The sequence below is a fragment of the Anolis sagrei genome, chromosome X, assembly GCF_037176765.1.
Source record: "Anolis sagrei isolate rAnoSag1 chromosome X, rAnoSag1.mat, whole genome shotgun sequence".
NCBI classification, from domain to species: Eukaryota; Metazoa; Chordata; class Lepidosauria; order Squamata; family Dactyloidae; genus Anolis; species Anolis sagrei.
In genome coordinates, this window is record NC_090034.1 from 42880077 (window position 1) to 42893772 (window position 13696).

The following is a 13696-nucleotide window of genomic DNA, read 5'->3' on the forward strand; positions in this document are numbered from 1 at the left end:
GTTCAGTACTAGAATCACATGCAAATCTTCTCTGTATCGTTCCAATTTTAGTATATGTGCTGCCAAAGAGAGTATTTTGATGGGCCAACAAGAACCCTAATACAGTTGAACAAGGCGGCAATTGGAGACAAAATCTTTGAGATGGATACAACTGACAACTTGTGGACTAGTAAACAGCAGGGTTTCACCACTTGGTATCCTCTGTTTAAGAATGACAAATATTGTCAACAATATCTTCAAGACTTAATGTCTGTAGCCCTTAGAAAAGCATTAACAGCCCTGCGCGTTCAAAAAATGCCATCAGGCTGGCTAGAGGGAAGATATAGAGGGATCCCTCATGCTCAACGACTTTGTATTTGTGGGTCCGGGGAAAGAGGATCTAATACACTATCTGTTACACTGAACTTTGTATAATGACCCTTGAAACAATGGCAACAGTCAGCAGTTATCTGTGACCTGTTAGCAGATCATTGCAAAAATATAACATTAAAGGTTGCCATATTTGCAGTCGCAGCCCAAAAAATCCGAGCTAAATTAGTAAAGTCCACAGCGGAGGCTAGAAATGAAAATGGAGAGTTTGAGATGGTACAAATGAAACATATGTTATTGTTATCATGTCACTGCTACTATAATTTTAAAGAGCCAGTATATGGAATAAGTTTTAATATTTATATTGGAAAGTGCATATTGTGCTTATTGTTTTGTACTTTTAAAGGTACAATTATGTGATGTCATGGCCTATGGGTGGTACAATAAATCATTCATTCATTCACACTAGAATCACACAGGCATGTACACATCTTTGCATGTCTTAAACTAATAGATGTGTTTTTCATATGAATGTTTAATCGTAGTTTAACTTTGTAATATTTAAGTTATGTGAACTTTTATCTGTATCTTTTTACCTCTGTATTTTCTGTGTATTACATGTTAATTATATTATTGTATATATGTTTTAGATCTTTGATAATAATAACTAATAGTTATTATTATTATTATTATAACTTTATTTGTACCCCGCTAGCATCTCCCAAGGGACTCGATGCGATTCCTCCAGTGTCAGCATGGCCTGTTTTCAAGCTGTGCTGAGTGCCTCTGAGAGTGGATTTCTAGACAATGTGTCTCAGAAGCACATCTGATGGGTAGCAGATTTGAGAAAAAAAAGGAATCTGCCAACCATTTTCATTATAATTTAGAGCCCCCTCTAGTGGAAAAAAGGACTGCTTCCAAGCATTCCATATAAAAGCATTTTAAACTTACAAATTACAGTATCATCTTACTCTCGTTCCACTCAGGAGACAGGCAACTAGTATTTTTACAATTATGTGTCCCCCAACTATTTATTTATTTATTTATTTATTTCAATTATTTGTACCCCGGCCTTTCTCAACCACCACGGGGGACTCAGTTATTGTCAAGCATTTTGTCAAGCAGTTTTTGTCATGATCAGCATCAAAAGCTGAAAGAGCTGTGGTGGACCAGACCAAAGGGCTATGAAACTCAGCATGACATTCCTATAGGGGCCAACTAGATGTCTGTGGGAGGTCGGCAAATAGGATTTTAGGATGCCCTGACAATTCAGACGTAGTATGAAGGATGATAAGCAGCTGGCCAGTATGGATGACCCGGGTCATATTAGAGTTTGGAAGGACCACATAGACAGCTATTCCAAGCTGTAGTACCATGACTCATTACACAAGCCACCTGCATACAAGTCCACGGGCTCTCAATTTGAAAGTCTTAGTAGCTTCTGACAATAGCTTAGTGCAAATAGGTACATGGTTTAACTAGTATCCATGGTAAATCTGAGTTTTCTTATCATATACCAGTTTTATTCTGTATGGATCCCGCCAGATGGTTTGCACTAGAACTCCCATCAGTTCCATCCATCATAGCGACAGGGCAGAAATGGGAGTTGTAATTCAACACATCTGGAGGATAATGCATTGCAGAAGAATATTTCCCTGAAGAGGTATAGCAAAACGGACCCCTTGCCTACCTTGGGCAGCGTATCGACAAGACCCATCCTCCACCAATACATTGTAGAATGGCTGGTGAGCCCCCAGAGGCAAGCTATGGACATTCATGTTGCGGATCCATTCATGGCCCATCATGCACGATGGATCCCAGCCATATATCACACAATTATAGCCATATCTACATTCAAACAAACAGAGAAACAGGTCACACAATTCTAAAAGGCTGATCAAAAGTAACTTTTTGTGGGGGATTGAGGGACTCTGTCTGAGAATGTCAATGAATGCAACAAATAAAAATAACAGAATATCACTGGAGCTGACTGGGTCTCAAAAAGAATTGCAAGTTACAAAATTTATTTAATTTGACACAAATAATATGACTGTTTGCTTTGAGAAGACACCAGTTAATATGAAAGATGTCTTCGTGATAGTCGCATCTTTGGTAGCTGGATCCATTAAAGTAATCATCTAATATTGTGGTCTCATCTAGTGCCAAGCAAAACTGATCAGGAAACATCTAGGAAAAATGGTGCAGATTCACCTCTTGTGTTTCATAATCATGCCGACAGAATAGCAGATGTCCTTGTGTTTCTCCTCCGAGTGGAGTTTCACCTCAGGTCCAGTCTCCTCTTTCCGCCGCTCGATATGTTCCAGCGTATGTTGAACTAGATAACCCACTGCTCCGTGCTGGGAGGGGTCCAGGGCTTGAATGTGCTGCAGAATGTCCAGGACCTTGGGAAGGGAAGACAGTGAGCTGTAAAACCCACAACTGAAGCAGGCCTGAGGATATCTCTAGGTGAGAGGCACTCACTGCTGCTACCATTTCCCAGAATCTCCCAAAAATGAGAGGAAAATCATAGCAGCTCTTCATCAAACTTAGGGATAAAAATCCCAATCTTCCAGGTTTCATGTTTCTAACCCACAAATTACTGATTAAATCAAAACACTGTTGAAAACGTGGGAAACAGAACATTTGAAGTTCAAAATAGTAAACATAGGTTGTGTGTATAAATAAAATCAAATTATCAACATTCATATTCGGTTCTTAAATAATGCATTAATTTTGCCATTACTACACAATCTTACATTTTAATAATCCAACTGTCTCATTTTGGGTTGTTTTCACCATTCTGCATATAATAGCCAAACAGTTGTTACCTTTGCTGTTCTCTAAAAAGATTTTAATATATTTTGTGTGTGGATGGGAGACACCCCTCCCGCCAGCAGAACCAAAGAAGACACAAACACTGAGCTGGGAAGAAAAATGGCCACAACTTGTTTATTGATTACAGGAACTGAAGGGTTGGCAGCCAGGCATGGGTTCAGGATCATGATTGGTTGAGCCCGCTGCTGACTGATACTGCTATACATGTCAGGGTGCCACCGTCACAATCCTGGGCTGCGTTACTTGGCACCCCCTGGGAACTACTGGACCTTCCCCCCTTCCACTGGGGGTGGGGGGAGGAAGCCCGATCCAGGGCCCATGCCACACACTACAATAAGGCCCCCACTCCCCTTGCTGCCAACCCTGGTTGCCTGCAACCAACAACCAAAGACTGGTGCAAAAAGCCAAAAGGCCCCCGGAGACTGGGACAGACACGGTGCCTGCAAGCACCCCAGGGCAGCCCTATAATTGCTGCTGGATGAGGGAGGAGGCCGCCCCTAGCCAATCCGAGGGTAGGGCTGGCCGCCGGTTGGCCAGCCGGCCAACTGGTGGGAAAAATTCCCAGGGCGCAGAGGGCTTCTGGGGAGAAGAAGCCCACTGCCTCCATGATGGCTGGCAGGAGAGCACCCCTGCCTCAACAGGCCTCGCCCGGTAAGTGGGGCAACGCATTTAATGAACACAACATCTAAGGTTATGGTATATGCCAGGATTATTTCTTCCCTTTCTTTTGATACAATCTTTTCTGTTGTTCAGTAGAGTAGATGTTGGGTTGTTGTAGGTTTTTCGGGCTATATGGCCATGTTCTAGGAGCATTCTCTCCTGACATTTCACCTGCATCTATGGCAAGCATCCTCAGAGGTTGTGAGGTCCTCACCACCTCTGAGGATGCTTGCCATAGAAGCAGATGAGAAGTCAGGAGAGAATGCTTCTAGAACATGGCCATATAGCCCGAAAAACCTACAACAACCCAACATCTAGAAAAGCCTTCGAAAATACAGAGTAGAAGTTTTCAGACAAGCTTAAGTGATTCATATCATGATTTTATTTTTGGTCCAAGCCATTTTTTCTTGACCTGCAAAAGGTCTAGCCTACTAAAAGAACAAGCTTGTCATCACATGTTGGTGTGAGGAAATGGGTCTGTTAATTTTATTTTTATTTTATGTAAAATTTTAAACTGCCTGTCAAGACAAATTATCCTCCCAAGTTGCTGAAATAACCAGACAAACAATGAAAGGTTGCATAAAAAGAGCTAGGTTTAAATATTAAAAGACTGTAAGATCACACAGAAGCAACATAAAAACAGAAAATCAAATAAATAAAAAAACCTGGCAGCAAGAAATTAAAAAAATCAAATGGTAGAAGTTAGAACCTTTCTAGAGAGCACCCCCAATCATCTAAAATAGGATTGAATTAAAATATTTTCAGAGCTTGGCAACTGGCCAAGTTTTTCCCTTTGGAGGGAATTCCAGAAATAGGGGCCACCATTTAAAAGGCCCCATCGCTCATACCAAACCAACAGCTCTTGCTGAAGGTCCAGAAAACTGAACTTGTCAAACTTAAGGTTCTGGAAGGCACATTGTGGGCAGGATGACTTCAGTTTCTCACAGAAAATGGAAGTTACAACGGAACAACAAGTTCTTTATGGAAACCACATTTGCTTATGGCCACCCATTCATTATCGTACATTATGTCTATATCAAGGAAGACATTCACATTTAACTACCTTTTCTGGCCAGATTCCCAAGTGGAAGTACAATCTAGCTTGGAGCATTAGATGTTGCACATTGTCTGGATACATGGCCAGGTACAAATCCAATGAGTCTCTTAGGAGTTGGTAGGACTGATCAGTGCTTTCCCTAGCAAAGAGAAATAGTCAAGTCAAGAATGCATTGTCAGGTAGGTCCTAAGACACCAGAGACAGACAGGTGAACAGGATATTGTAGCACTTTTGAGATTTACCGAAGAAAGACATATGTATCTTAAGCTTTCATAGATATAGGCAACTTCATTAGAAACAAGATTACTTATGCGCAACTGGTTTTTTTTTTTTTGCGTAGTCATCTGTGAACTCAATGGAAACGTTTCACATCTGTTGCCAGAGGTTCTGATTGAAGCTTTATTTACTTCCTGCATAATCCAGGTGCCTATCAGTTGCTAGTCCAATATGGCAGAAAAACTGAACATTACCTCCTGAACATCCTGCCCAGGGGAGCATTTGCACAGTTAAAACTTGTGCGCCAGCTGCGCCCGTACCTTGGGAAGTCTGACTTGGCCACGGTAGTCCATGCTCTGGTTACATCCCATATAGACTACTGCAACGCTCTCTACATGGGGTTGCCTTTGAAGCTTCAAATGGTCCAATGCTCGGCAGCCAGGTTGTTAACAGGAGCAGCACTCAGCACTCCTCTGTTGCACCAGCTCCACTGGCTGCCAGTTTGCTACCGGGCACAATTCAAAGTGCTGGCTTTAGCCTATAAAGCCCTAAACGGTTCTGGGCCAACTTACCTCTCCTCCTATGAACCAGCTAGGACGTTAAGATCATTTGGGGAGGCCCTGCTCTCGGTCCCACCTGCATCACAAGTACGGTTGGCGGGGACGAGAGACAGGGCCTTCTCAGTGGTGGCCTCTCAGCTGTGGAACGCCCTCACTACAGAAATTAGATCGGCCCCCTCCCTGCTAGCATTTTGGAGGAAACTGAAGACCTGGTTGTTTGAGCAGGCATTTGAATAGGCAGTGTAACTAATATAGAAATATGGAACAATTGGATGACGAGACTGGATCTTGATTTTAATTATGAGACGATATGAGATGTTGATGCTTATTGATTGTTATATTGATTGTTATAAGTGTTTATCCTTTTAAATGCTTCTTAACTGTTTTTATCATGTTTTATGTATTGTATTGTGGTTGTGAACCGCTCTGAGTCGCCCTGAGGGCTGAGAAGAACGGTATAAAATGTAGTAAATAAATAAAATAAATAAATAGGCTGTTGAGTTCACTAATGACCACTCAAAGAAGCATTTAAATAACTAAATTTAAATAATGAAAGAAACCACAGCAATAGGCAATCAACTTCTCTTTCTTCATGGTCTCTGTGATACACATAGATCAGTAAATTAACAAACTATAATTACAGAAGAGTGTCCCTGCTGCACCAGAAAGAACACTGCTTTTCTCACATTTTGATTCCTTTTGAAGCATGGCCCCCAAACAAGAGTTCTTAATCCATGTGAATGGCCAGGACCAGGTTGAAGATTTACAAACCTCAAGTAGGGGCACTCCACTCAAGAATGTTAATGAAGCAAAGGTGACACTACTTGATGTTCTTGCAACTGGGGTTTGTGGTGTGTTTGTATATACCTGGCCTCTCAAAAGCAGTACTAATCTGCAAAGAGAATGAATTTCTATCCAGAACAAGAGACCACACTGCTTGTATATTGCAGCACATCCACTAATATATATTTTATCATATCAAATTATATGATACTATCCATTCACAGCAGTGGCGTCAAACACATGGCCCTCCAGGTGTTTTGGAAATCAGCTCCCAGAATTCCTGGCTAGGGCTTCTGGGAGTTGGAAGCCCAAATGTCTGAAGGGCCACAACTCTGGCACCTGATTCACAGAATCAGACACGGAAGAAGCAAAGTCAAGGTAGAGTGCTAGGAGAGCCAGAGCACCATTGACTGATGGGACACTAACTCTTTGCAGAAATAGAAAAGGAGATCCCACCACCTCCAGCTCTTGACTTCAGGAAGAATCTCATCACATTTAGCTAAAATCTCTTTCCTCCATTAGCCACCCACTGTTTCTTCAGAAAACAAAACTATTCCATCTTCCAACCCTTCAGCTATTAGTCTTCTCTCAATGTTCTCTTCTTCAGGCTAAAGATAAATCATCCTTTCTCATGGGACATGGCATTCTTGTTTCCCTCCTCTGAAATGCTTCAGTTTGTAAATGGCATACTTAAAATGTGTTGCCTAGAACTGTACTCAGCCTCGAGCTGCAAGGTAAGACAGGTAATAAAATAATAATCATAATCATAATTTCTTCTGTGTTTTTTACACTGAGTACATTCAGAAGTCAGAATTCCTTGTCACAAATGAGCAAATTGATGTCCAGTGATCCTCAAATATGCGTATGTGTGTGTGTGTATGTGCAAAGCCTTCACGTTGCCCATTGACCTATGACAATCCCATGAATTTCATAGGGGTTTCTTGGGCAAGAAATAAATACTGTACTCAGAGAACTGTACCCAGTTCCTTCCTCTCAAATATAGCCTACAACACCAGATATTTGTTAGTAGTCTTCTATTCAAGTTGCTTAAGTTTCCAGATTAGTCAGGACCTGATGTTCTTAATGTACTGTATTTAGATCCCATAGGGCAGGGAATAAATATTTAATATATTATTGAATAAATACATCACTGATTCACCTCTGAGCAGAACTATTCTCCCTTAGATCATTGGGTTCATAACTCAAAGTCTTAGCTGCTGCTCTAGTTTGGAGATCTTATTGAAAGAGAAGTTTTCACACAATACTGCACTAGATTCTTACCGCTTTCCAATGTTTAACAGGTTGCCCACCATTCGCTGTAAAACTTCCTTAGCTGTGGCCACACCATAAAATTCTTCCGTGACATGGTGTCCAATCAAGTACTCACACTCCTTCACTGTCAGCTGCTTTCCTTTCCCAAAAGCATCAATGTAAACGTAGTCAAAGATGTTTGTGCTTCTGCATAAAATGTCAAGTAAAGGTAAGCTGAAGGCCATTTTACCCAGCATAATGCGGCTCTTGTCCTAGATGTAACAAGGTATTTCTTTTGCATGTTTACAATGAGAACTTGTTTTCATGGCAGGGTTTGTGTGTGCCTTGACATGGCCCTGATGCACACAGTTATACATGTTAATATGGTCAGGTTGGGAGATAAAAAGGTAGTTCTTGATGGACACAGAGAACAACTGCATATTTTGCATGGGTTGAAAGGAGAAACTCAAGGAAACATCAGAAACAGTTCTTTCTTTAAGCAGAGCCACTGGTCTAGCAATCTCTATATACAGGGTGAGGCAACATAACTTCTTTTTTAAAAATGCGCGCCATTCAGTCGGTTGAAGACGTAGTGGAGCACTAGTGGTCTCGTACGAGAGGCGGAAATATAAAGTTTTGTCCTGACACAGTTTAGTCGCCTTCATGTGTTGGAACAGTGAGAAGCGTGCTTTTGCTTTTGAGGCCTACTTTTCGAGCAGATTTGGAGCGCCCGGCCCGCTCTCCAGATTTGGCCCCTTGTGATTTTTTTCTATGAGGTTTTTTGAAATCCCGTGTTTATGTGAACCGTCCAAGGACCCTACAAGATTTGAAGACCAACATCCAGGAAAAAATTGCCAACATAACGCCTGCTATGCTGGCAAGAGTCATGACAAACGCCAGAAATCGGTTTACTCAGTGTATGGAGAATGGGGGACGTCAACTACCTAATTTGATCTTCAAAACTACATAAAACAAAACTTTAGGTATGCACCTACATTATAAAAAAATTCTGATTCATACAATGGGTTTTATTAAAGTTTTGAAAAAAGGAAGTTATGCTGCCTCACCCTGTACAATATACATTCATTCACAGTAACTCTCTAGGGTTCCATATAGGGATCTTTCCAATCCTCTGAAAGATATTGGGGACCCTGGGTGCAAATCAGAGGCTTTACCACTGAGCAAAAGAGTTCCCCTGTCTGTCTGCAAAGATGGACTGATCGCCCACATTTTTATTTTCAATCAGATGTAGCTACCATTTATTTTTAAAATTAATAACCAACTCTTCATCCCCCAACGCACAACATCCTTATACAAGGACAAGTACCACGGGATGAGGAGAAAGCTACAAAAACAAAACAAAAACAAATAGTGTAAAATGATTCAACAAAAAACAAAAAACCAAATTGATTAACTCCAAAGAGTATCTTTAAACCATAAGAAGGTTGGGTAAAAAAGAATGTAATGTTTTGATTTGACATTGAAAATGAAGCAAGGTTAGTATCTCCTCCAGGCATCCTTGTAACATTTGCCAAAGGAGAATGATCAAAGGTTCATGTGCTACCTACTGTTTGTATGTGACAGCCAAGAAACTGTTCAGGATGTATAAGGGAACTCTGAATGTACGTTAACAATGTGAAAGCAAGAAGAGACATTTCACCACATTTGGTAGACTTATGAAAAGACAAAAAATACACTGAGGCAGACACAATTATTGTACACTAAATGCTTATTAGATTGCTAGCTAAATAATAACATTCTGGCCAATGTATGACTGACCGGTATGACAAGTAACAAGGTGTTCTGGTCAAATGCAACCCTTTCACCTTTGCAACACAGACGGCTTTATCACTGTTTCATTGTCAGAAAATGGGCAACATAGGAAGCTTAGCCCCCCCCCCCCCCCGCCCATGCATCACCTGCACCTTGAAACAGGTGCCTCTCTCTCTCTTTGCCCCTTCAAAAGCTTACCCTTTTGTCCCTTGGCACCACCGGAGCAGGAAGTGACTTGGAAAGTTGACTGGCTCAAGCTGAACACCCAACTGCTTGGCAATGGTCAAATAAAGCACTGACAAACTGATGGGGATTCCTGTCCTGTGGATCAAAACCTTTAAAAAGGGAAGGATAGAAATATAAAATATTTTTGTTGGAAATAGCAACCTTCTTCAAGTCTCCACTAATAATTTGTTTGAATATGTTTCTGTTTTGTTTACTGTATTGTATATGTATGTTTTGGTGTGCAGCTTTTCCTTTACTCTATGTTTTCTTGAGGTTGTGGGAGGGGCTGCAGACCACATGATTAGATCTGAGACTGCTCAGAGCTCAGACTCCATTTTAGAGGACAGACTCCATTAGACTCTCAAAATGTAAAGATGTTGCTGCTGATTCAAAGAAATATGCCGTGTTATTCAAAACCTATCTGTAACTGGATTGACAAGTAATGTAACTGTATGCTGAATACATTAAGGCTGTGAGTAAACCAGCTATGTTACTTTTAACAAAGTTTACTTTATTTTTGTCTCTTAAGAGCATGATAGAGAAACAAGATATTTTACGGGAGAGTAGATGCATTTTTGGGCAACTGAAGAAAACACTTCTGAAACTCTACTGATTTTGTGCATTGGCATAATCTCGGTTCCTAACAGATCAGGGACAACTAGGTTATTAGTCTAACAGCTGAAAGCCAAATTGCTTTGCATAAGTACATGTGGTTATGTACTGCTGAAGAGAAGATTTTACAAGTTATTTGGCTCTTCTCTGGAAGATCATACTTTTACAAAAGGTTATGATTTTGAAATGGTTGTGAATGCTATTTTTCTCCAAAAGGTTATGGAAATTCTGGTTTTCAAAAAAAAATCTTTCTAAAAGAGACACCTGAGTGTACAGCTTTGCAGTACAAAGAGTCGCTCTTGAAATGAGGAATACAAAAGGCCTCAGATAGCCACTGGTAAATCTGAGGGAAACCACTGCGTCTGTCTCTTCAAGGCAGTGGCCCAAACTTGTGCAGAAAATTGAAAAAAGAATTTGATTATTTCACTCACTCCTCTGGTTTGATTTATTCAAGAGGGGTTCACTTTACCTGGCGGATGTATGAATTTAGAGAATTGTAGTAATCCACCTCGTTCCCTTTGTATTTTAATTGCTCATAAAGGACATAGTTCATGGCATCCAGAACCTGCCGTTGAAGCTCCACCTGAGATATGACCAAGGCTTCTCCTGAAATGGGGCAAGAAGAGTTAAATAAGAGATTGTCCACACTGCAATGTCCCAGCGGTAACTCTGGAGGAGCGAGGAAAACAAGGCTAAGCTCGAACTGAATTGGATTGTATTTTGCACTTTCCCTGGGCTCTATATAGAACCAACTGCACATTTTCTGATCCCTCAGCATTCAGCACCTAATCTTTCAGCCATTATACTGGTTTTTTTTTTAAATGTGCACTTTTGATTGTAACTGTTTTTATGATGTTGTGATTTTAATTTGTTCGCATTTTATTTTATTGTGTATGTTTTTACTCTGTATCTCTGGCTTGTCCCCTTGTAAGCCGCCCCGAGTCCCTTCGGGGAGATGGTGGCGGGGTATAAAAATAAAGTAGTAGTAGTAGTAATTGTTGTTATTGTTATTATTATTATTATTATTATTATTATTAGCCCTCTGATGATGCAGCCATTCATCATAATGGCAAAAAGACTCTTGCTGCATACACACCGCATCTCCCTAATCTCATTTAGACATCTTTATAAACACAGAGTGTGCTGGATCAACAAATGCAAGCAGGCACTTTCCTATTTCTCCCTTTTAGAGTAACATATGGATTTTTTCTTTTGTGCATGAAAAAGGGTTGCAATAATCTCAATCTCAAGTTCTCCAGCCAATGGGATATCACCGCTTTTCTAGGGTTTTTTCGTCTCTCTATATATATTTTTTAAAGTTTGATATGCCACTTCTAAGACTGCAAAGCAAGAGATTTAAGCTAAATATGCTGCCATTTTCTGCCACCACCTTTTTTGGAAGAGACTTTTGTCTCTGACACCCCTGGACTAAAGTTCCCAAAAATGTCTTTGGAGATGGATCTGGCCCATGGGCTGAAAGAGAGTCATCCCCTTTGGCCCAGAATCTGGATAGATCTGGGGAAACACTGGCCCTTTGCATGTTTTGGACTATAGTTTCCTTAACATTAGCTATTCTGGCTGGGAACTGAAGTCCAAAAACATCCAAAGGGCCGGATTCCCTACCTTTGGCTAGGAGAAACAATGATTTGTCTCAACAGAAGGTAGCTTCTTACGGACTATGGAATTCCCTTCTATGGAAGGTCTAGCTGGCCCTCTTAACAGTTTTCTTTTTGCTGGCAGGCAAATACATTTTTATTTAATAGTCATTTCTACTGTCAATTTTAAGTATGGAATTGTAGTGTATGTGCAACTGGGTTTTGTTTTTTTGTTTGCTTTACTCCTTTTAACTATTTCATTATCTTTTCAAATTACATTTTAAATCTTTTACCTATAACAATCATGTTTGAACAATATGAATGATGTCTTTTCTTCTTAACTTCTGTAATGTAATGTTTTAACTTTCTTTTCAATTACTGCCAGCTGCCTTGCATTTACCTATGTTTTAATATGTGAATTTATAGATGGATTTAACTGTGTTGTACCCCGCCTCGAGCCACAAGAAGAGATTGGCAATAAATTCATTATTATTATTATTATTATTATTATTAAAGTTTCTTCCTTTCTTTCTCTAAATCACCTGGCCCACATCTTTCCTGACCCTGTTTTTTAAAAATCTCTCTCTCTTTTTATTGTGACTTTCTGTTTCCCTATTTTCTACAATTAAAACCATACAGCCAATAGTGGCCAGAGATTGATTTGCCTGCCCACCTCATCAGGCCTACAATTTCATCACCAAAAAAACAACAACATAGGCTCTGGAGCACCCATTGTGTTACTCTCAAAGAGTGGCAAAATCACAATGGAAAAGGCTGATAAGAAGAAAGCAGTCTACAACATTACAATACCTGCTTTGGAGGTCACGCTTGGATGTCTGGCGTTTTTGGATTTCAAGTATTTACGAACTTTAGCAGCGATATCATCAACTTGGGTCTGAACAGTCTCCAGGCAAATGTCCAATAGCGGGTTACAATACTGGTCAACCAAGACTGCTCCTAGAGAGGTCAGAAGAAAGCCCGAACACAAGTCTGCCTTTTATAAAGCTTCAAGGCCAGAAATCTTTATTATTTATTTATGTACTACATTTGTATGCCACCCTTCTCACCCTGAAGGAGACTCAGAGTGGTCTCAAAGATAAACAGCAATTTGCCATAAAAACATACATACAGTAAAATAACATATATATTCATAGAATAATTAAAAACATATAATCATTAAAACAACTATTAAAAATCACATAGTCCAAGCTTGCAATCAAATCTTTAAAACTATTCTCTTGACGTGTGTTATTTATTGATTAATGTTATACATTTTATTCTTTCCATCCAGTCCCTTAGAAGACAGTCTGACCTAAGTCCAGTTGTTAGATCAATTGGAGTAGAATCATTAAATCAGTGGAACATACTGATTTGACAAATCCCCATAGTTAAAATAATTTACTACTACTGGGCCCCCTAGTGGCGCAGTGGGTTAAACCACTGAGCTGCTGAACTTGCTGACTGAAAGGTTGGTGGTTTGAATCCAGGGAACGGGGTAAGCTACCGCTGTTAGCCCCAGCTTCTGCCAATCTAGCAGTTTGGAAACATGCAAATGTGAGTCGATCAATAAGTACCGCTTCTGTGGGAAGGCAATATCGCTTCATGCAGTCATGCTGGCCACATGACCTTGGAGATGTCTATGGACAATGCCGGCTATTTAGCTTAGAAATAGAGATGAGCACCCCCCCCCCCCGGGGTCGGACACAACTAGACTTAATGTCAGGGGAAAGCTTTACCTTTACTACGAGTACTACTATTTCCTCTTCTTCTTCTCCTTATATCAAAACCTATTAAAATACATAAAATGTAACACAACAGTC

General features: G+C 40.3%; 1 protein-coding gene across 4 annotated transcripts in view; it reads right to left on the reverse strand.

The window, feature by feature from the left end:
* Window positions 1-13696, reverse strand: part of FBXO21 (F-box protein 21) — a 34716-nt gene that overhangs the window by 2696 nt on the left and 18324 nt on the right. For all 4 annotated transcript variants that reach the window (XM_060785474.2, XM_060785476.2, XM_067473254.1 and 1 more), the window contains 7 exons: window positions 12687-12833; window positions 10751-10887; window positions 9643-9779; window positions 7702-7878; window positions 4868-5000; window positions 2521-2711; window positions 2000-2157 (listed from right to left, as the gene is read on the reverse strand). In XM_060785474.2, the coding sequence (XP_060641457.2) occupies window positions 2000-2157; window positions 2521-2711; window positions 4868-5000; window positions 7702-7878; window positions 9643-9779; window positions 10751-10887; window positions 12687-12833 (1080 nt within the window). The remainder of the gene's footprint in view (window positions 1-1999; window positions 2158-2520; window positions 2712-4867; window positions 5001-7701; window positions 7879-9642; window positions 9780-10750; window positions 10888-12686; window positions 12834-13696) is intronic.